The sequence below is a fragment of the Acomys russatus genome, chromosome 11, assembly GCF_903995435.1.
Source record: "Acomys russatus chromosome 11, mAcoRus1.1, whole genome shotgun sequence".
Taxonomy (NCBI): Eukaryota; Metazoa; Chordata; class Mammalia; order Rodentia; family Muridae; genus Acomys; species Acomys russatus.
In genome coordinates, this window is record NC_067147.1 from 54,591,863 (window position 1) to 54,615,231 (window position 23,369).

At 49.3% G+C, this 23,369-nt stretch overlaps 2 protein-coding genes across 4 annotated transcripts in view; both read left to right on the plus strand.

The window, feature by feature from the left end:
• Positions 1 to 23,369, plus strand: part of Tspear (thrombospondin type laminin G domain and EAR repeats) — a 202,653-nt gene that overhangs the window by 142,299 nt on the left and 36,985 nt on the right. The window contains exon 2 of the mRNA XM_051153298.1: positions 1,477 to 1,697. Within this exon, the coding sequence (XP_051009255.1) occupies positions 1,477 to 1,697 (221 nt within the window). The remainder of the gene's footprint in view (positions 1 to 1,476; positions 1,698 to 23,369) is intronic.
• On the plus strand, positions 9,364 to 17,288 carry LOC127195769 (keratin-associated protein 10-3-like). Of its 3 annotated transcripts, none has more exons than XM_051153332.1 (2): positions 9,364 to 9,715; positions 16,970 to 17,288. In XM_051153332.1, the coding sequence occupies exons 1-2, from the start codon at positions 9,398 to 9,400 to the stop codon at positions 17,156 to 17,158; spliced, it is 507 nt and encodes a 168-aa protein (XP_051009289.1). In that variant the 5' UTR covers positions 9,364 to 9,397; the 3' UTR covers positions 17,159 to 17,288. The 3 variants fall into 3 exon arrangements, with proteins under 3 accessions (XP_051009289.1, XP_051009288.1, XP_051009287.1); XM_051153331.1 differs by lacking the exon at positions 16,970 to 17,288 and having other exon boundaries at positions 9,364 to 9,518; positions 9,579 to 10,703; XM_051153330.1 differs by lacking the exon at positions 16,970 to 17,288 and having other exon boundaries at positions 9,364 to 9,494; positions 9,546 to 10,703.

Sequence of the window (23,369 nt, forward strand, 5' to 3'; positions counted from 1 at the left end):
GAAAGTCCTGAAGTCATTAACTGAGAGAAGGGAGAGGTTTATTTTAGCTCGAGGCTTTAAAGGACTCAGTCCATGACGGATTGGCTCTAGCACTTTGGGACGGTGGTGAGATATACATCATGGTGAGAATATGTGGAGGGGTGAGGCTGTTCATCTCACGGCAACCAAGAGGAGGGGAAAGGGGATTCCGAGTCCCAGGACCTCTTCAAGAACATGCCCCCCTATGACCTAACTCCCTCCTCCTGTTAGCCCCCCTCCTTTAATGCCACCTCCAATAATGCCATCAGCTAGGGGCCAGGGCCTTCAACACAGGCCTTAGGGACACTCCAGGAGCAAGCTATGGCATCCCTGAGACAGTGCTAGGTCTTTTAGACTGGCCTTGTCTGGCCTGAAAGTTCTTGTCTGTGGCTGAGAGATTTCATTGTGAAAAGAGGTTGGGTTCTGGGAAGCGCTTTTTTGAATATGTAGGGAAAATTCTAGGGTCTGCTTTGTTACTTCCTTTTTCCCTTTTTCTTCTTTTCTTTTTCCTTTGTTGGTTCTTCTGGGCACAGCCAACCAGGCTGGCTAGCCTCATGACCTCCCCCTGGGGCCCAGTGGGATAGTCCCAAAGGCTCCCTCTCAGCAGCAAAGCTCTCCATGGCCAGTGAAGGTCAGGCCAGGCCATTGATTCTGGCTCTAAAGATGTTGAACCTGGCTCTCTCAGGAGCCATTTCTCCTCCCTACAGCTGAAGGGGGACAGAAAAGGCCCTGTCCAGCTCCCCACCAACAGTGCCCTAGGTGTCCTGCGTGGCACCAGATGAGCTGCGGATGGCCGAATGCTTTCCATCCTTAGGGACTCAACTCAGCTACCGTGTGGACCGTGCCCTGCAGTGGTCACTCTCACTCATGTACGCAAAGGGGAGACAGAACGGGTGTTGGTGTAAGGTGCCTCCATTTCCTAAATGGTAAAGCAAGGTTAGATAGCCAATGCCCACCATTCCCAGCACCAAGTGAGGCATATATTGACAACTTGAGTAACACACACACAGTGCCTCCAAAGGGCAGTGACAGAACGCACTGGGAACACACAGCATGGTAAACTGTGGGCGAGCTCAAGAAGGCTGAGGTGCGGGGCCATTTTCAAAGGCAAAGTGAGGGTTAGTTGGTCAGTTTAAAATGCTCTTTGGTGACAGGAACAGGTAGCAAGCACAGCATCCACAACTGTCTGCAGGGCAGTGGCTCTGCAGATGTCCTCGGAGATGGGTTTTTTTGTGTGAGGTCAGCCATGCGGGAGATCTGCTTCTGGGCACTACCCCAAATGCACCGCTTGGTTACTCAGTTTGGGGTTCACAGCTTGATAACACAGCTCTTGCATGGCTCTGATATCTTTCATAATATAATAATCTAAAAATATTCAGATACTGTAAATGAGCCACCATGGCTGTCACGTTGCACAACCATTACCTAACCTCTGCCACCATCATGTCTTTGCCACAGATCTTCGTCCCCTGGATATCCTGGCAGAGGTGGTCCCTTTGAATGGTGCTACAAGTGGGATCCGGATGGTGCAGGTGGAGGGTGTGCGGGGCCTTCAGTTCTCAGCCACCAAGCCCCGTACCACGAGCTTTCCCGCCTCTAGAATCTTCTCCAGCTGTGATCTCTTCCCTGAAGAGTTCTCCATTGTCGTCACCTTGAGAGCTCCCAACCTTCCACCCAAGGTCAGTGGCAGTTTTTCTTCTTGTAAGGGTGGCCCGACTTTCCTTCCTATTTTTTTCCAGCATTGGCACCCACGAAGTGCTGGGCTGACCCAGGCCACAGAGAGCTACTTGGTTATAGGAACCTTGGGTCAGGAGGAGTTGCCTTTCCCACATCACAGCGCCATCAATCTGTTGGTGCGACCTTTGGCCTGATGGTTGTCGGTGCAGTCACAGGTTTGATCTCTGCAGTGGGGTGGTTGTTGATGTATTCACAGCTGATAGTTGATGAATAGCCAAGGGCTGTGTAGCCTAATGGTGAATGGTATAGTCACAGGTTTGCACTGTGCAGAGGTTGGTGGTATATGTGCAAGTTTGTATGGCCTGATGGGTGTTGATGACATTGTGGATTTGTGTGACTCTGAGGTTGTTGATGTCGGCGTAGGTTTTTCAAAGCCTGATATGTTGTTGGTAGAGTCAAGAGTCTGAACAACCCGGTGGGGGTTGGTATAGCTAAGAAAGGGCACGTCCCAATGGCTGTTTGTGCAGTCCTGAGTATACACAGCTCAGTGGGGTTATTGTAGGCACTGGTTCACACAGCCCAGTGGTTCCTGCTATGGCGATGGTTGTGTAGGTCAATTGTTGACGTGGTTACTGGTTTAGGTGGCCTGATGGCTGTTGATCTAGCCAAGGCTCTGCATAGCTCAGTGGTTGCTCTTGCAGTTATGAGCGTGCACTGCCCCGTGGTTACTGGTGTGAACCCAGATATGTAGAGCTTGACAGTGGTTGGAGTGGTCCTGGGCTTGCAGAGCTCCAAGGAGGCCCGTAAGATCATGGTGTACTTGTCTCCATGGTTACTAGGATGGTCTCTGATAGTTACAGCTTGATGGCCATTGACGTGGTCACAGGCTATTCACAGATTAGTGGTCTCTTGAACAGTTACAGGGGTGGGAACAGCTCAATGGTTTTGGGTGTACCATGGATTTCTTCATTCGGTTTTTAGGAAAATTTAATCACTGCATAAGAAATCCTGTGTCCTTTCCCCTAATCCCCATGGCCCCGCTTCATCTCTTACTGCAAATCTCTCTGCATGCCTGTGGGTTGATCTGTTTTGCACATTTTATATAAGTGGATCATTGTATCCAGCCTTTCATGACTGATAACTCAGCATATGTCCTCCCGGTTTCATTCATGTGGTACCACCACCACCCAACGGCATGATAAGCTGGCACCAAGCCTTTAGCACAAAGGTACGTGACAAACTGAAGGCGCACGGCTCTGTTTCTATGGGGCTAGATTCCACTGTTGGATTTTCTGAGGACTTTTTGACCATGTCACAGAGGTGGTAGCCTGCATGCTTGTCTTTGAGGGTGCTACGAGGGTAACATGTGCCTCATAGTGGCTTGCGATGTGTCACCCTCCTCTTCTGGTTCTCAGAAGAGATCCTGAGGCTCCATGTGGATTCTTCTTGGTCTGTTTCCACTGGGGCCTTTGTTTCCGAGCCTTATTATTTAGTTCCTCTCAGGTAACTGACCTGAGGGCTTTCTTGGCACACGCCCACAGCTGTTTCTCCCACTGCAGAGCGTGAGCTGTCTCTGCACTGTGGTGGTTGAGGGTCTGTGTCACCTGACAGGATTTGGAATCACCTAGAGGGCACACTTCTGGGCGTGTCAGTGAGGGTGTTTCCAGACAGGATTAAGCGAGGAGGGAAGAGCCACCTGAGTGTGGTGGCACCATCCCATGGGCTGGAATGAATTAAAAAAAAGAAAGAAAGTGAGCTGAACAGCAGCATCCATCTTTTCTCTCTGCTAACTGACTGAGGAGATGACGTGGCGGCTGCCACGCACTATCATCACCACGCCTCCCCTGCCATGATGGATGGCGCCCGCAGGCCATGAGCAAAGATAAAGTTGCTTCCTGAAGTTGCTCTTACCAGGTGGTGTGTCGCTGCATTGAGACAATAACTAGGCCTGTAATTTGCGTTTTTGTTTCCAATCATCTCAGCACATTTTATGGTCTTCCTTTTATTCTCTCTTATGGACTCTTGGTTGTTTAAGGGATATACTATTCAATTTCGCTTATTTGTAAAGTTTTCTGATTTCTTTTCTCCTACCATTGATTAGTAGTTTTGTCCTGGTCCTGCCTGAGCTTATCTGATGTATGGTTTCTCTCCTGAAGTTAGCTTCATGGCCCATATGTGTTCTGTGTAGACAGAGCTACACACACATACACACACACACACACACACACACACACACACACACACACACACACACACACACACACACCGTCTGAGCCCATGCCACTCACACCACCACCACTCATGTCTACACAGACACCACCCACCCTAGCCACCCCCATACTGCCCACCCACACCACTCACATCTACCCCCATGCTATCCCCACCCCTAGCCACCCCCATACCACCCACCCACACCACTCACATCTACCCCCATGCTATCCCCACCCTAGCCACCCCCATCCCGCCCACCCACACCACTCACATCTACCCCCATGCTATCCCCACCCTAGCCACCCCCATACCGCCCACCCACACCACTCACATCTACCCCCATGCTATCCCCACCCTAGCCACCCCCATACCGCCCACCCACACCACTCACATCTACCCCCATGCTATCCCCACCCGTACGTCAGCATCACATATGCCTGGCTTCTGTGAGGGTCCCCTGCAGGGATCCGCTGCATCTTGTCGACTTAGCACAGTGTGCAAGTCTTCTGGTTTTTCTCAGTCCTTTCGCTAGCTGCTCTTCTACTGAAGCTGGGGTATTTAAATTGTCACTCCACTTTGACACGTCTCTCTTTGTTTCTACTAAGCTTCACTCGATGCCTTTGCTTTTAGCTCTTCCGTGAACATGAACTGCACACACTGAGAAGCAGCTCCACATCTAGACTAATTCAGTTCCAGTGAGATAGAAAACGATTGCCTCAGGGCTGGGGAGGACTGCTCAGTGGTTAAATGCTTGCCACCCAAGCACAAGGACCTGAGTTTGAATCCCTAGAGGGAGTGTCTGCAATCCCAGGACTCTTGGGGGCAGGAACAAGAGGATCCCTGGACTCTCTGGACAGTCAGTCTAGTGAATCAGTGAACTCCAGGCTCAGTAAGAGAGCCTGTCTATAATAATAATAATAATAATAATAATAATAATAACAACAACAACAACAACAACAACAACAAAGTGGAGGACTGGGGAAGGAGGCACCTCATGTCACCTCTGGTCTCCACACAATGCACATACATGTGAAAACACATGAACACACACACACACACACATATATATATACCATAAGCATGCGCAAACACATGAGCACATATGCACAGCTGTACACAGAAGATATGGCTCCTGTATATTGTTCTTTGCACAGCCAATGGTCTTATTAGGGTATATATTGTATCTACAAATCCTAAGACCCCAAGGCCCTGGGTCTTGTAAAATAGGTCAGTAGTTAAAAGCACTTAATGGTCTTTGAGAAAACACGAATTCATTTCCCAAGACCCATGTCAGGCGTCTCACATCCACCTGTAACTCCAGCTCCAACGGATCCAATATCCTCTTCTTGCTTCCACAGGTACCCCCATGTCCTCTCACAGGCACATGCACATAAACAAAAATAAACCCTAGCAAGAACAAGGGTGTTTAATGACTTGCCCATAGGTTTGGTTTTTAAACAGTCTTGGAGCAGGATGGAGACTAAGTGGCCTGTTGTCTTCTGTGTTGGTTATCTCCTGACTCCTTCTGGACCAGTTAAATTCTCCTATGGATTCACCTTCAGGTGAATAGAATAAGTTAAATTAAATACAAACAACCCAGAACAAGGCAAAAGAAAACAAACAAGCAAAGGATCCAAAGAAAAACAGAAATCACATACAGATGCAGACACACACACACACACACACACACACACACACACTTACTCACATAGAAATCTAGTAAAAACACAAAGTTGGAAACCATAATAAATAAGCAAAAGAGGTGTAAGGTAGAAAATAAAGAAATAAAAGGTAAATATAGAAAAAGAAAAAAATTAAGGAAAATGTCTAAGAACTCAGACAAAATATTATGAGACGAAAAATATCTCCCAAAATACCCTTGAGGTTTTTTTGTGTTGGCCATCTGCCGCTAGGCATGAGGGCTGCCTCTTAAGTGTGGTTGATAGACCCAGTGAGACTCGGATAAAGCGATTTTTTCCTTTTTGTGTGGTTATCAGTTGGACTTGTAAGTGGGGTTTGCATTAAGCTCCGGATTAGACCTGTGACCTGTGTAGACCCTGTGGATGCTATCACAGTCTCCGTGAGTTCACATGTGCATCAGTCCCGCTGTGTTCAGAAGGCCTGGCTTCCTTGCTGTCCTCTATCTTTCTGCCTCCTCTTCTGCACAGCTCCCTGAGCACGAGGGGGGGGCGGATTTGATGCAGGCATCCATTTAGGGCTGGGTGTTCCAAGCTCTCTCGCTCCCTGCTCGTTGCCCTGTTGTGGGTCCCTGTATTTGGTTCCATCTACTGCAGGAGGAAACTTTTCTCTGATGGTGGCTGAACAAGCCACTGATCTGTGAGTATAGCAGAACATCATCAGGAGTCATTTTATTCCTAAATTCCTTTAGCAGAACAATAGTATTTGTTTATTTTTTTCCTCTAGGTCCATGGCGTATCTAAACTCAGATGCTTGGCCATCCAAGCAGTTACAGGTATGGGTTCTATTTCATGGATATCCAATCAAATAATAGTTGGTTATTCCCACAACTTTTGTGCCACTATTGCACCGGCGTAACTTGTGGACTGATTACCATTGTAGATTGAAGGGTTTGCAGCTGGGGTGGTGTTTACTTTTCTCCTCTGGTAGCATGCAGACTACCTTACAGTACCATGAAACTACTCAGTAAGGGTGAAGGCTCTAGGTAGGCACCAGCTCAACGTCTCCATATTCAATGAGTTATGCAGGTGTTGTCTTCAGCAACAGGGCCTTACTATCACTATGCGGTGAGCAAACAATAGCTTTGGCAATAGCTTGAGTTATTTGGGGGTTTCCATGGCGCTCCTTTGGCCCACAACTCAATTAGATGTGATCGTTTTGCAGCACTGGAGGTCTCATTTGGTGGCACATGATGTCTAGGCGGGGCTTTGTCTCCCCTGTAATTTGGTGATTCCGTTTATATTTCTTTCGTATGTGTATGTATTTTAAGAATCTTCAGCTGTGGTGAGTTCCCAAGTGACCCCTCTGAAATGGTCCTTAGTTTTAGTTGTCCCTCCTTATGAGCCTTTCCTTACCTCCTTTTCTGTTCCCTTCTCCTTAATTTTCCCATTCCAGCCCCTCCCTGTCCATCCATAACTCTATTCTCTTTCCCCTTCTGTGGACTATCCTTCCATCCAATGCCTTTCTCCATACCTGACCTCTGGGGTTACATGGGTTTTATCCTGCTTATTGAAGACTTAACAATGAACATCCACATGTAAGTGAGTGCATATAGACTTGCCTTTTGGATCTGGGTTACCGTAGTCAGGACGATTTTTTTTTTTTTTTTTTTTACTAGCACCATCAATTTACTTGAAAAGTTTATTGTTTCATTTTTACCAGCTGAGTAATATTCCATTGTGTAAATGTACCACATTTTCTTTATCCATTCATCCACTGAGAGACATCTAAGCTGTTTCCAGTTTCTGGCTGCTATAAATACAGCAACAATGAACACGGATGAGCAAGTGTCTCTGTGGTAGGCTGTAGAGTCCTTTGGGTACATGCCCAAGAGTGGTACAGCTAGATCTTGAGGTAGATCTATTCACAGCTTCTGAGGACATGCCACAGTGGCTGTGCAAACTTACACATACCCTAGCTATGAATAAGTGTTCCCATTCCCCCACATTCTCACCAGCATGTGCTGTCACTTGTTTTATTGGCCTTGGCCACTCTGACAGGCTTAAGATAACATCTCAAAAATAGTTTTGATTTGCATTTCCCTGATGACAAGATAGTGAACATCTCTGTTTTTCAACCATCTGTGTTTTATTTTCTGGAACTCTGTTTAGATCTGCGCCCCATTTTAAATTTGTAATTTGTTTTCTTGGTGCCCACTTTTTTGAGTTCTTTATACATTTTAGATATTAGCCTTCTGTCGGATATGTAGCTAACACAACTCTTTTCCCATACTGTACCCAGCTGCTCTTTTGACAGTAGAGTCTCTTGGCTTGATTTATCAGGATGCCTCTTTTTTTTTTTCCCCCATAGGTTTACTTTTTATTCAATGTTAATGTTACAGAGTCTTACACTGTCGAACCATGCCTGAGAACCCAAAGAAAATGCTGCGATGGACAGCCTCATTCATCCAGACAGTGTATTAAAACTTGATTCATGTGCATTTTGATAATTTCACAATCTTAAAAAAAGACTTGGAATTTACATCTGCTGCAGGTCTTCAGTGTTCCAGTACAGTATGCCATTAAACAAACCTTCACATCTGTCTCAGTTCACTTCTTAAACTATAACCTCTAACAGAATGTGGTGGTGTGTGCACGTGTGTGTAGGATGCCTATGTTTTGCCTTCTCTGTATTTCTCACCTACTGCCTCTTGCCATCAGGTGTCCAGCCAAGGCTGGCTATTGATGCTCTCAGGGTTCCCTTGGCAGTTTTCAAGATCTTCCCTTGGGTTTGGACTCCACTCCCTCATTGTAACTTCTCTTGTGGATCTCCTAAATGGTTCTGTCTCATCCGCTGAGCTCCCTGAGTGTGAAGGCTGGTGTCTTACAATAAACCTGGCTCTGAGCCCTGCCGCCCACGCATCCCAACCAGTGCCTGATAGAGTGAGAAGCTGTTTGGAGACTCCGCAGCCCAGAGTATCCCCAAGGATGTACCTTTGACCCCCCAGAAATGTGGCAGAGTACAGGCACCATGGAATGATAAGCAGCCAGAACTCTGGGTGTCCACCAGGCTTGGAGTAGTTCTGAGCATTAGCAGGTCCGAGGGACAAGGCTCTACTAAATAAATTGTCCTTGCACCACGTCTGAGTCCCCCAGTGAAGTTGTTTTGAGGGAGCGAGCTCTCGGTGCCCATGGGGCAACAGGAGCTCTGAGTGCCAGAGCTCAGAGGGGACAAAGGACTCTGGCCATTATGGGCACTATCACAGGATCCTGAGAAGCTCAACTTGAGATGTGACAGAAGGAAATCCACCCTCTCAATCACTGCCGTGATGCCAGGCAGCCTGAATCTTTCTCACACCTGCTGGGAGCCAACCTCTGTTCCAGGGAGACTCCCTCAGGCCTGCCACAGGCACAAGGGTGACCTCGATTTCCCACTGACGGTTGGAGGCACCCCTAGACAGCAAGTCCTACAGCTCAGGAGCACATGCCACCATCCCCAAAGCCAATAGCCTTCCATCTCTGCTCAAGCAAATAAGCTGCCCCAAGAACTAATACTTCTGAGATAGGACACCGCCAGGCAATCACTTGGTGGCTGCCATCCCCGTCTCCCATGTAATCTGAGCATCTTGGTGGAATTTCTCCCAGGGGAAAAAACAACTCTAGAACCTCACCAGACAACAGTATTTGTTGACAACCCATCAACTGTGAGGCAGCAGTCTGAGTCCAAACATGATCAGGAAAAGGAAGCCAGGAGCTGAGGCACAACATAAGCAGCCCAGGAGTATAAAGGCGGCCACCAGGGCACCTTACACATACACACTCACACACTCACCCTTCTCCTGCTTAACCCCACCATGGCCGCCTCCACCATATCTGTCTGCTCTGATGCTTGCACCAACTCCTCCTGGCAGGTGGACGACTGCCCAGAGAGCTGCTGTGAGCCCAGCTGCTGTGCCCCCAGCTGCTGCCAGCCCAGCTGCTGCCAGTCTAGCTGCTGTGTAGCCAGCTGCTGCCAGCCCAGCTGCTGTGCCCCAGCCCCCTGCCTGACCCTCATCTGCTCTCCAGTGAGCTGTGTGTCCAGCCCCTGCTGCCAATCTGGCTGCTGCACATCCTCATGCTGCCAGCCATCCTGCTGCACACCTGTCTGCTGCACACCTGTCTGCTGCAAGCCTGTCTGCTGCACGCCTGTCTGCTGCAAGCCTGTCTGTTGCACACCTGTCTGCTGCAAGCCTGTCTGCTGCACATCTGTCTGCTGCACACCCATCTGCTCTGGATCCTCCTCATGCTGTCAGCCACCCTGCTGTGCACCTTTCTGCTGTAAGCCTGTCTGCTGCAAACCCTGCTCCAGCATGTCCCTGCTCTGCCGCCCTGTGTGCAGACCTGCCTGCTGTGCGCCCACCTCCTCCTGCTGTGCCTCCTCCTGCCAGCCCAGCTGCTGCCGCCCAGCCTCCTCCTGTGTGTCCCTGCTGTGCCGCCCTGCCTGCTCCCGCCAGGCCTGCTGTGGCCTCTCCTCAGTCCAGAAGTCCAGCTGCTGCTGATGACCAGTCTCATTCTTCAGAGTCCCCAGGTGTAGGTCTGATACCTGCAGAGTCTTGAACCAAGTGGTCCTGCTTCCCACAACTGGGCTCAGCCTTGTGCCCATGCCTTCTTACTCAGCTCCCAGTATCTTCTGGTTTGCCTTTCCCACACTCTTTTTCCTCTGGTCAGATAGTGGCTATTCTCCTGTAACCAAATGACTAGCCGTGAGTCCTGTAAGCCTTCCAAGGCCTCCCTAGGACATCTGGTCATCCATGGGCACAGGCCTCATGTGGCATGGGGTCAATCTCTCAGGGACCATGACATCGAGCTGCATCCAGTGTTGGCCTTCCACTGGCTATTTGGTTGTCTTCTCTCTGTGTGCCCAGCTCTTCTGAAGTAGTCATTACCCAGCAGGCTCCAGGGAGACCCTTTGTGGCTACTAGACCCCTGCCATAGTTAGGACCAGCAGGCCTCGGCCAAGGCCTGGCACCCTGCTCTGTACTCCTGCTCCCTGTGCAGGCCTCAGAGCTAATTTGGCCCGAGTCTCCTTCTTTGTGACCTCCCTCAGCCACTCAGCTGCCGTCCTTGTCCTCGCTGCCCTTCACTCACTGTCTTCTACTCTTGTGAAATAAAATAAAACAAGATTCCCAGAAGAGCTTGTGATGCTGGTCTGGTTCTCTAAGCCTCTGCGTTTATTCGTTTTTCCAGTTTAACTGGTCATTCCACATTGGTCATTTCTGGGACCCATTTCTGTTACCAGAAGTGTCTGCTGGTTCTCACTTCTGGTGGCTTGTTTCCTTGTGTGCCTTGTCCTTTTTGGCTGAGTCATGATCTTGTCCCTGGCAGAACACCGATGGAGGCCTTAGATGAAGGTGCCGGAAGCACCAGGAGCCATGATCAGCCTTGTGAGATTTGCCACTTGATCCCAAGGACCACCCAGAACACATGAGTTGGGGGGAGGGCACTGTGAGATCTTCAAGGGCTGAGGCACTTAGGAGGAGTCCTGCCGACTTGATTCCCAGATTCCACAAGGTAGCAAGAAAGAACACTTATACACAGAAACAAACACTCACACACATAAACACACACACACACACACACAAACTCACACACACAAACACTCATACACACTCAGAGTACTCACATACATAAACGCACAGACACACATACATACACAAATACACAGACACACTCACACACACAAACACTAAACACATAACCACATACACACACACTCACAGATACATAAACACATACAAATACGCACTCACGTACACAAACACACATACTCACAAACACAAATACAGACATGCAAACACACACAAGCACTCATACACATGCTCACACACACAAACACACACACAAAGAGCACACATACACACTAATACTCTCTTATACACATCTAAACACTCACACATGCAAACATACACACAAATCATTTTTTCAAGTCACAAGTTTGCCAGAAGAATAGGAATTGGTGGTTTGACAGGCAGATGGCTCGGTGCTCCAGCTGCCCCCTGCTACACTGGCTGCTGTGGTATGTACTGTGTCCCTTACCTGAAGGGACAGCCCCTTACAGCCTCTCAGTGAACATGGGCTCAGTCAGTTTCCTTCCAAGTTCCAAGGCCTGCTTGGAGGCAAGAGGAGCAGGCAATAGGTGCCACCTGGGTCCTTTCTTTGCCCAGCGCCTGACACCATGGCTCACGTCTGTGGGTCTCCCACTGATGGTGGCCAGCCTGGCCCTGGAAGATGGCCACTCCCTCCTTGGAGGGTTTTGGAAATGAAGCTTGTTTCCTCATCTGGAGAGCTGCAATTAAGAAAGAATGCCCTTTGGCCATTTGAGTGAACACAATTGGGGTGTGGAGAGTGCAGGAACCCCATTTCTAGCAGCCATGGCCTGGGAGGCTCTGTGCCCATGCAGCACCCCTGAATCCATCACCTACTTTGACAGTGTGAGTCTGTGTGGGACGTGGTCTCCTTGCTGCAGGCTTTGCTCTGAGCTGTGAAATCACATTTATTTTCCATCTGTTGGAGTTGGGGATGAATGATTGTGGGAGGTTCCTGAGTGAGACACAGTGGCTCTGCTCTCCTGCTTTTTGTGACACACGACCCTTGCTCACCTGGGTCCCTGGCATGCTCTAACGGCACTGTCCGGCAGATACAGCCCCTGCACGGGCAAAGCCCATTGTGCCAGGTTGAAAATGGAAGCACACGTGTGGAACTGATCTAATAACTAGGTTTTCCAGTGGTGCTGTTTGAATGTGGGCTGGAAGGTGTCCCCAGAGTCTGTCTTGGGAGTCTGGTCCTTGGTGGGTGGTACCGAGAGGTGAGGCCTGGTGAAGGTGAAAACCAACCTCTCCTCACATAACAGGGGTTCCCCTCCCCTCAGATGACCTCCTTCCACGTCACCATTCACCGCGGTATGGCGCAGTTTCAGGGAGACCGTGACAGGACTGCTGCATATGAACCTCGTTCATTATAGGAACAGAAAAAACTGCTGATGCGTTGTGTCTAAGATGCAGTCACTTCACTAGGTTGCCGTCATGTTGGCAGTGGACGGGATGTTAGAGCCAGGGCGATCGACACCACACCATGAAATCCGTCTAACTTCACGCTTACACCCAGGACCACTGATAACTGAGACTTCAGCCATGCTTTCTGCCACTGCGCCCCACTACCCCCGTACCCGAGGTTTGTTTCTTTTTGTTGTTATTGTTTTTCGTTTTTTGTTTTTCCATTTCCTTCAAAGCAACATGACTTCCTTGGCTCTTTGTGTCTGGGTGAAGTTCGGCTGTGTACACTTGCACACTCTACCTACATGCCTATTGATGGGTACCTAGGCTGTGGGGAACTCTGCAGAACATAATGATATCCGGGTACCTCTGGGACCTGCACACCTGGAGCCCTTCAGAGACCAGTGCTCTTGCTTACTCATCCATCCCCCACCTCCTATACACTCAGCTAAGGCAGTGTCCCCAGATGTTTTCTTTTTTAAAAGATTTTTTAAAAGTGTGTGTGTGTGTGTGCTGTGTATCTACGTGTCTGTCTGTGTATGTGTGTGTATCTGCATCTGTATGTATCTGAGAGTGCGTCTGTGAGTGTGTCTGTGTGTGTCTGTGTGTATCTGTGAGTGTGTCTGTGTTTGTGTGTGTCTGTGTGTATCTGTGTCTGTGTTTATGTGTATCTGTGTGTGTGTCTGTGTATATCTGTGAGTGTGTCTGTGTTTGTGTGTATCTGTATGTGTGTCTGTGTTTGTGTGTATCTGTGCGTGTATCTGTGTCTGTATGTGCTCTGTGTGTGTCTGTATGTATGTCTGTGTCTGTGTGTGTATCTGTGTGTTTGTGTGTGTATCTGTGTATGTGTGCTTATGCACATGAGTATAGTTCAGAACAGAGTGTTGGAGTTATAGCACCTAATAGGCATGCTGGGAACTGAACTCAGTTCTTCCAGAAGATCAACCAATGATCTTAACTACTGAATCATCCATCCCTCCAGCTCTATAACTATTATCTCTTGTCTCAATTGCTTTTCTATTGCCATGACAACACCACGACCAAGACAACTTATAAAAGAAAGCATTGAATTCGGGGGCTCACAGCTCCAGAGGACTAGAGTCTGTGACCATCATAGAAGAGAGTGTGGCAACAGGCAGACAGGCAGGCATGGTGCTGGAGCAGTAGCTGAGAGCTTATACTTTAGCGAGCAAGCGTGAAACAGAGAGCGCCGACTGGGAATCGTGTGGACTTTTGAAATCCCAAAGCCCACCCTGGTAGCACACCATCTCCTTCAATAAGACCACACCTCCGAATTCTTCCCAAACAGTCCACCAACTAGGGATCAAAGGTTCAGACATGTAAGTTTATGGGGGTCATCCTTGTTCAAGCCACCTCACTTCTTGGTGATTTTTTTTTTTTTGTCCTGCATGTTCTTTCTCTCTCCCTCGTGACTGGATTGCCATCCTCTGTCCTGGCAAGGTGCCCACTGTTTATTATCTTTTTTTCCTTCTGTGTCTGGAGGAACCTGCTGTGTTTGTCCCTGAAGCCATTGGGTAGAGGCTCCATGGTGCTAATTTGTTTTTCCCTTTCAAGAGCTACATTTTCTTACTTACTTCCTGACTTCTATTTTGGAATGTGGGGAATCATGGTGTGTCTTGTTGGTGGTGGTGGTTTGGTTTGGGTTTTTTTTATTTGGTTTGGTTTGGTTTTGGTTGTTTGAGACAGAGTCTCTCTGTGTTAACCTTGGCTGTCCTGGGTTTGCTTTGTAGACCAGGCTAGCCTTGAACTCACAGCGACCCGCCTGCCTCTGCCTCCCACGTGCTGGGATTAAAGGTGTGCGTCACCACATCCAGCTTTGGTGTGTCTTACTGTGCAGCCTGAGACAGGGTGCTTAACCTCTCTGTGCCAGGTTCTCCACATCTATCATAATATAACTTAATCTAGAAGGTGATACAGCTGGATAGATACTGAATTAGTTACTTTAGTGGTAATAGCTTAAAGATTGTGGCTTCTCACTGGAGAGGGTATTAGTCCTTCATGGTTGGTAAAACGTGCATGCTCATAGCAGCAGGAGAGTGTGGCACAGGCTCCTCACCAGAAAGCACAGAGCTCAGGACCAAAGCAGGGTTCATCTAGAACCCTCAGGCCCCACCCCTGCTCCCCCACATCTGCCAGCTAGACCCTGCATCCAGTACGTTTCACGACCTTCCCAAAACTGCATCATCAGCTAGGGATCAAATGTGCAGACATAGGACCCCAGGAGGACATTCCAGTTGGTGGCATTCCAGCCCTTGTCCCCACAGGCTCATGGCCATCCCTCGAAGCAAAAATATGTTGAGTACAAATTCAAAAGTCCCCACAGTGCCTCGACGGTCTCAACAGTGTTAAATGTCCAAAATCCCATCTGAAATGCGAGACAAACACTTAACTGTGAGCCCCTGTGAACTCAAACCCTGCTCACACACGCCAACATAGAAATAGCTCCAATGAGACAGGAGGAATGGAGCCAAGCAGACAAGCAAAGAAAGGCCACACCTAAGCAAAGCCAAAACCCAGTGGGGCAAACTCCCTAGCTCTGAGTTCGGGATTGCAGCCTCATGCTGTCTGGGCTCTGGAGCTGAGTGATGCTGCCCATAGCTCTATTGGCTGCAGCACACATCTTTGGCAAGCCCTACCTCATGCCTGCTGCTTTCCTCAACAGATTTCTGCTATTCCTGGCATCTCCATCATGTTGGGGCCCCCATTATAGTATTCTAGAACTTCTCTAGGTCCCCATTTGTTGCTTGGGATTTACCTTTGCAGCTTTCTGCACAGGCCATACAAGCTCACATGGAGACAGTGCCACCGGTGCCTGCCCACGCCCCCCCCCCCCAGGCTTGCTGGAATCTCCACACATGCTCCATGACATTGCAACCCTCACACTCTGCATGCCTAAAAATCACATCACTACACAGACATTTGACAGTAGGTTGGGTTCTCAGCTCAAGGCCTGGCCTGGCCCTCCTTGCTCACAGGCACAGCGGCCTCTGGGTACCTGCATGGAGGGATTTAGGTGGTCTTGTTGGAGCAAGTTGTCCCAGAGTAGACACATTCTCACTCTTAAGGCCTCATCTCTCCTTTACCCCAGTTCACAGTATGGAATTTTTCCTTATTTGCATGGATCTCTTCAGCGGTTACTACTGCTTCTGTTGACGTCTGCTGTATCCACAGCTGCTTTGTCGGAGACTTTAAATTCTCACCCACACCTTTTCTCGCTCAACTGTGCACACTCTGTGTTTTTCCGTCGTGCTTTCAGCTCAGAATTCTCACTGTAAACCCAGAGTAAGGCAGTGAACATCAACCATGCCACAGCCTGATGCTAGGCTATCTTTAAAACTTCCCCCATAAAAAGATTAGCCCAGTTGGGTGGTGGTAGTGTACGCCTTTAATTCCAGCTCTCTCTCGGGAGGCATGCATGCTTGTTTTCATTTCGATTCTTGGTTTGTCACTTTACTGGGAGGTTCTGATGACAGTGGCCTTGCTCACCACCACCCCGTATTGCAACTGAGAATTCTAAGGAGGCCTCCACGCTGTGAGAGACTCGGCCGTGTGAGGTCTGAATACTGTCTCTCACCCACGGTGCTACCCTGCACATCACAGGGGAAGGCAAGAGGACTCAGGGATGCAGGAAGGTATGCCTGGGATGAGCATCTGCTATCAGGGCCAGCTTCCCCTCCCCCACCTTTTATTCTGCCCCTCCCACCCCCATCCCCTGCTCACCTCCCTGGCATAGGCCATCCAGGCCACCCTACTGAAATCAGAGGCTAGGGACACAGAATGTATCCTCAGAGCTTAAGGGTCATCTCCAAAACCATGACAGGTGGCTACTAGATAGAGGGGACAGACAACCCAGGGAGATCATGTTCTAAATGTCCCCAGGCATAGGCCCAAGCAGAGTGACCAGCCCAGCAGGAGTTTGTGACTGGGCCCCACAGAGCACCCTCCAGACTGAACAACAAGGAAGGGGAAGGGCGCAGAGCCTCCCGCAGCAAAACACACCTGGAGGATAAAAGCCCCGAGCCCAGAGCACCTCACACACACACACCCTCCACCAGCGCTCACACAGTCCCTCAACACACTCACACACTCCTAACAGCCAACCTGGCCATGGCCACCTCCACCATGTCTGTCTGCTCTGACGCTTGCACCAACTCTTCCTGGCAGGTGGACGACTGCCCAGAGAGCTGCTGTGAGCCCAGCTGCTGTGTCCCCAGCTGCTGCCAGTCTAGCTGCTGTGTCCCAAGCTGCTGCCAGTCCAGCTGCTGTGCTCCAGCCCCCTGCCTGACCCTTGTCTGCACTCCAGTAAGCTGTGTGTCCAGCCCCTGCTGCCAATCTGACTGCAGCAACTGCTACGCCCCCTCCCCCTGCCAGCAGTCCTGCTGTGCACCTGTCTGCTGCACACCTGTCTGCTGCAAGCCAGTCTGCTGTGTCTCCATATGCTCTGGCTGCCAGCCAGCCTGCTGCACCTGCTCCCCCTGCCAGCAGTCCTGCTGTGTGCCTGTCTGCTGCACACCTGTCTGCTGTGAACCAGTCTGCTGCGGGCCTTCCTCCTCATGCTGCTGACGGTCTAGCTGTGAGCCTGATGACGAGCTGTCTTCCCTGACCTATGGTCCTGCTGGGTGTTCTGGTCTCACCCACTCTCACCCTTCCTTCACCAGCCCAGCCAGGTCTGGAGCCTGAGTGTCCCCCAGCTACTGTCGCTCCTGGATATGCTGGCTGTTCCACCTCACCCACTCCCAATCTGGCTGGCTCCAGTTCTCAGCTGTGTGACTCTTGGCTTCTGAGCACCCAATAAAACCTCTTCTGTCCCATAACATCTTGGTAGTAGCTGTCATACAATGAACTGGCTCTGGGGCCTGCATCTGGCTCTGTGCTCTGTACCTGGCTCTGGGGCCTACACCTGGTTCTGGGATAGTCACCTGGCTCTGTGCTCTGCACCTCTCTCTCTGGAACCTGCACCTGTCTCTAGGCTATTCACCTGGCTTCTGGGACTGCACCTGGCTTTGGGGCCTGCACCTGGATCGGGGCTCTAACACCTGGCTCCTGGGCCTACATCTGGCTCTAGGGTCTATACCTGCCTCTGGACTATACACCTTGGCTCTGGGCCTGCACCTGCTTCTGGGATATTCACCTGGCTCTAAGCTCCACACCTGGCTCTGGGCTCCTGCACCTGGCTCCTGGGCCTACATCTGGTTCTAGGATCTATACCTGCTTCTGGGCTATGTACCTGGCTTCTGGGCTCCTGCACCTGGCTCTGGGCTCCTGCACCTGGCTCTGGGCTCCTGCATCTGGCTCCTGGGCCTGCACCTGGCTCTGGACTCTGCACCTGGCTCTGGGACACCTACACCTGACTCTGATCTGTGCCCTTCCACTCTCTCTGTTTCAGCAGCTGTGGGGTATGGGGTCAGCAAACATGACCTAGAGCTCCTGTCCCCTCATTCTGTGCTTTGCTCCTAGTCTGGTGGGCAGCAGAAACTCTGCACACTGGTCCCCACCCTGAGCACCACTTAGGCTCTGACTAAATCACACCCCTGTGCTGCCCACATCCACCACTGTGTATATGTGAGAAAAATCAGGGAGCTCTGGCCTTTGGCCCAGCAGCCTGGGGGTCCACTGTGGGGAAGTGTGGGTACCCTCTCTTCCTGCCCATCCATGTGCTTAGAGATGCTAAGCAAATACCAGAATGTAGAGAACAGAAACCTGGCCTGAGGTTTCCCGCCTGCAAGGAGGATGAGATGAGGGGTACAACGAGATGGGGATGGCCATAAGCCCAGAGTGGTGAGCGAATGTGCCCACGGGAGACAGGAGGACATTATGTCCAAATGTGGGCAAGTTGTGGCCTCACCTTTGCTGAGGGACTTTGAGAAGTGTCTCCTGGAACTAGAAGTAACTAACTGGTCAGGGAGATGATGGCAGTGTCTCTACAGAGATTCCTGAGTGCACTTGACAGCAGGGACAGTGGAGGTCACCTCATCAGTGACACATTATCTCAGTGCTATGTGACAAGAAAGACAGCCTCCCATGGTGGCCTTTGCTGAGGTGCCAGATGTCTCTGTGCTGGCTTCTTGTGCTGGGTTTGTGTGGTGCCAGATGGCACTTGAAGTCACAAGAGCGCCACTGATGTGCCCTTGCTACAGATCACTGGCTAGGTAATGAACGGCACTTGATATCATCTTTAAGCTTGAGTGTCACAGTGTCTGCTGGTGTGATCTTTTTACAGATTGCTAAGTCAGTAGTTCTCAGCCTCTGAGTCTCAACCCTTTTGGGGGTCAAATGACCCTTTCACAGGGGTCACCTAAGACCACCAGAAAACACAGATAAATATAGTTATGAAGTAAAAATGAAATAATTTTATAGTTGAGGGGATCATTGTAACAGGAGGAACTAAATTCAAGGGTTGCAGCATTAGGAAGGTTGAAAACCAATGCTCTAAGTGGTGGCACCTGATGTCTTTTGGTGTCCTTATCACAGTGGCTGCTGTGCAACCTTATCATAGATCACAGGCACTAGCATAGCTCTTATGGTGCCCAAATTCCTCTATGCAGGATTTCCAGGGCGAGCGCTTTTGTGAGGAGCCAAGGATGGGCTGTGAAAGACAGTCCTGAATGTGTAAGGACTAAGGGGGTGAGAGGAGGATGAAAGGGTGGGACTGCCACAGAGGCACTTAGAGCAGGTGGCATGATGTCCACCTGAGCTCAGGAAATAGTCACAACACAACACCAGGTGCAGCAGGGAGAGCTTTGTGGCCACCACCTCCCAAGCCTGCCTAGACCTGAGCAGGTCCTGTGTGGGACTGGTGCCTGGGAACAGGGTGGACATGTTTCGGAGGAAGCTTTAACTGTCAACTTGACACAACCTGGAATCCTCTGAGAAGGGAATGTCAAATGAGGGACAGCACAGATCATATGGACCTGTGGACATGTCTGTGGGAGATAGGCTTGCTTGTTAACTGGTGTAGGAGGGCCCACTGTAGGCGGCACCAATCCCTGTGCAGGCAGTTCTGGCTGTATAAGAAAACTAGCCACCAGCCAAGGACAATACAGGCTGTAAACTTCAAACCCCTACCCAGATCTAGCCAGTGGACAGGACATTCTCCACAGTTGAGTAGAGAGTGGGATATGACTTTCACACATACCCTGGTGCCTCATATTTGACCATGTCCCCTGGATGAGGAGACCTGGTGGCACTGAGAGGAAGGATAGCAGGCTACCAAGAAGAGACTTGATACCCTATGAGCATATAAAGGGGGAGGAGGTCCCCCTCAGGCACAGTCATAGGGGAGGAGAGTAAGGGGAAAATGGGAGGGAGGGAGGAATGGGAGAATACAAGGGATGGGATAACCATTGAGAAGTAATAAGAATAAATTAATTTAAAAAATAAAATAAAATAAATTTTAAAAAAAAGAAAAAAGAAAGCTAGCTACCCACTCAGCAAGAGGGAAATCATACCTGGTCCTGGAAACCTACCCATTCCCCAGGACTAGTGAAAGCCACAGCAGTGTAATCCCTAGCCACATGCCAAATGTGTGTCCTCCCACCCATGGATAAGTATAGTTCTCACCCCTCATCCACAGAGGCGATAACAGAAAATAGATCAAAATGCAGGGTGGTGGAGTACAATCCCTACTGCCACCCCCATAACATACTCCTCCCCACCAACGCTCAGGGAGGATTGCAGAAGAGCGGGCAGCGGAAAAGACTGCAAGAGCCAGAGGAACAGGACATTTGTTGTGAGGTCGCATCTACTCAAAAATGCCAGGGACGCTGCACCAGCGTTGCTGCCTAAACATGAGCTGAACAGTGACGAAAGAAATAGACATGCTAGAATGGGCTTAGCCCCACACAAAGAAGCACAGGCAACTAGGAAATGCTAAGGGTGGGAGAAAAATAGTCTTTCCCAGCGAAGAACACAGCAATTGGTTATCCAATACCAAGTAATCAGCCCTGAAAACACATGCATATACATAAGGAGATTATATGAAGTAGGCAGTATTTATATATTTAGGAATAGGTAGGTAGATGGATGGATAGATAGATAGATAGATAGATAGATAGATAGATAACAAACAAATATGTGTATGTGTGTGCAAATGTCTGTGTAGCAACAATTGCATAAAAAGAGACCATGAATTTGAATGACAGCAAGAAGGTATACGGTATATGGGAGGGGTTAGAGTGAGGAAAAGGACGGGGAAAATTACGTAACTACATTATAATCTAAAATAAATAAATAAATAAATAAAAAGGAAGCTAGCTAAGCGTGAGCCTGTGAGCAAGCCAGCAGGCTCTGTTCCTCCATGCTTCCTACTTCCAGCTCCTGCTTGAGTCCTTGGCCTGACTTCCCTCTGTGGTGGACTGTGACCTCCCCTAAGTTGCTCTTGGTTAGAGCGTTTATATCTCAGCAACAGAAAGCAAACTGGCACATGTAGGCATTGGTCTTCACCCGTCTGAGGCTCCCTGAAGAGCCTGCTTCGGTTTCTCCAAGTTCAGAACTTGCTGAATACAGGGAGGGCATCGGTGAGACATCTAAGAGTGAAAAAACCCATCTGTGTCTCCTGGGGAAGAGTTTGAGGAAAGCTGGGAGCCAGATGCTTTGAGAAATTAGGGCTTCGGAGCAATCCCAGGAGTCTAGAACGTTCCAAACATGACCACAGAGGCACATGCTGAGAGAGTCACTTGTGGCTGAGCTTTGAGGCCTGAGCAAACAGGAAGTAAAGGTGCAACAGGAAGTAAAGGGGACAAGGGTGGAAACTGCCCTTTGGGAGCTGAGGGGAAGCCCCAAAGGTAAATACACAATAGCTACAAAGCTTAAGGGAAATATTTTTTGTTGCTATAACAAAATACCTGAGATAGACAGCATATAAAGAAGAAAGGTTTGTTTGGCTCACAGTTTCTTGGTGGTGTAACACAGGTGATGCTCATCTTACTGGGACTGGGAGAAAAGGACAAAGGGTCAGAATCCCTTCACACGCAAGCCCTCTGTGATCTAAATTCCTTCTATCAAGTCCACTCCCCAAAGGGCTCCTTCTCATCCCAGTAGGGCCGGAAGCTGGGAACCAAGTCTTTAGCTTTTAGGTCTTTGGGAGTCATTTAAAATCCACACCATCAGACTCGGCATTTAAGGAACTCTGCCAAGCAGCTGCCCGAGCACTGACTTAATAGACTGGTTCTGATCCATAGCCCATATGATGTAGCCACTTCAGGAAAATTACAAGGCAAAAGTAACAAGCATATGCTAGAAATATCAACAGCAGGCTGCAGGGGTGTGGGGGAGAGACACAGAAATCGAGAACCACCATAAAAGTGCTCATTGGCCAGTGTCAGCTAGCTTCTGCATCTGGCAAAGAAGTAAGCAGGAGCCGGGCACAGAAGGAAACATCCAGAAAAGGCTCCCAGGCTGACTCAGAGACTGTGCTCCCTGGAGGGGGCCTTTAGATCAGCTCTGTTGGACAAACTCACAAAGCTTTGATCCGAACACAGACAGCTGAGGGGAACAGGGAGAATGTTGCCTCACCTACCAGGATACTATAAGAGAAAGACGGAAAGAATCAAGTAGAAATTCTTGACTTGTAAACTAAGACCAGCTGAAGTGATGGTTTCCCTATAGGGCTTTGATAGCCAAAGGGAGAAGGCAGAAGGGCCAGGGGACCCCTGAAATAGAGAGTGTGAGGAGATTTTTTTTATTGATGATGAGCAGGTAGATCTTGAGAGGCTAGGGGACACCCTAAGGCACAACCACATGTGTGATGGGAGTTCCAGAGGTACAGAATAAGAAAGAAATATAGTGGTCCAAACATTGCTAGTTTTAATGAAACGCACAAACCTGCACCCGGGGGACTCGGTGGGTACCATGGACAGCGGCACTTTCACAGTGGTGTCAGATTGCTAAGAGACAGAGTGAACCTTGACACAGTGGGAGATAACTGACAGCTGAGGCTTTGTGAGAAGCCATGGGAGCAGGAGGAGGATTGTGATACCGAGTGCTGAATGGGTTGGAGGGGAGACCCATGGAGGGGATGGTGATGAACCATCCTTGGATCGAGAAGAGTCATAGCAGCCAAAACAGAAGCCAAAGCAACATCCCCAGATGGGTTGATGATGTCACCAGAAACGGTTAATCCATAGCAGACTTTATATATGTGTGTGTGTGTGTATACGCATTATGTATGTATATATATATATATATATATATATATATATGTATGTATATATATATACTGAACTGACATGACACCAGCTGGTGGCTGGATCATAGTGAAGGGACAAAGCAACAGTAAAGATTTCAGTTGACATCTGACATCTGTCACCCTATCCATCTCTTCTGGAGCTACTCCGCAGCTGTTCATGGTGTGTTCTGATGCTGCCCAGGACGAGCTAAGGCTGACCCCAGCTGTCCTTCGAGGAATGCTTGTTCTTTTAGGACTCTCCGAGTTCACATATGGCTTGGACCAGTTGATCCTTTATCAGTCTAGCTAAACAGTGTCGCTTCTGTTGCTCCTTTCACAGAACCAACTCATTGCTTTTTCCATTTTTCTGTCTTATTTCTTGGTTCTATCACTTACCCATGGAGCCTGATTGGCCTCTGGTACTCTTCCATTACACCATTTCCTTATTGAACTTGGATCTAGTTCTAGCATCCGGTTTTTACTAGAGAGAGGCAGGCATGCTGCAGTCCCCACTGCTGTCCTGGAACTGGAATTGCCCGGCTCGTCAATTCTGTTCCATTTTCCTTCGGGATCAGATGCAAGGAATGACATCTAGTAACATCTAGGGTT

Excerpts from the sequence above, each read along its gene's own strand:
- LOC127195769 (XM_051153330.1), top strand. The coding sequence starts at position 9,398 with ATGGCCGCCTCCACCATATCTGTCTGCTCTGATGCTTGCACCAACTCC. Across the intron at positions 9,495-9,545 it reads CTGCTGTGAGCCCAGCTGCT|CCAGCTGCTGCCAGCCCAGC; the intron begins GTGCCCCCAGCT and ends GCTGCTGTGTAG.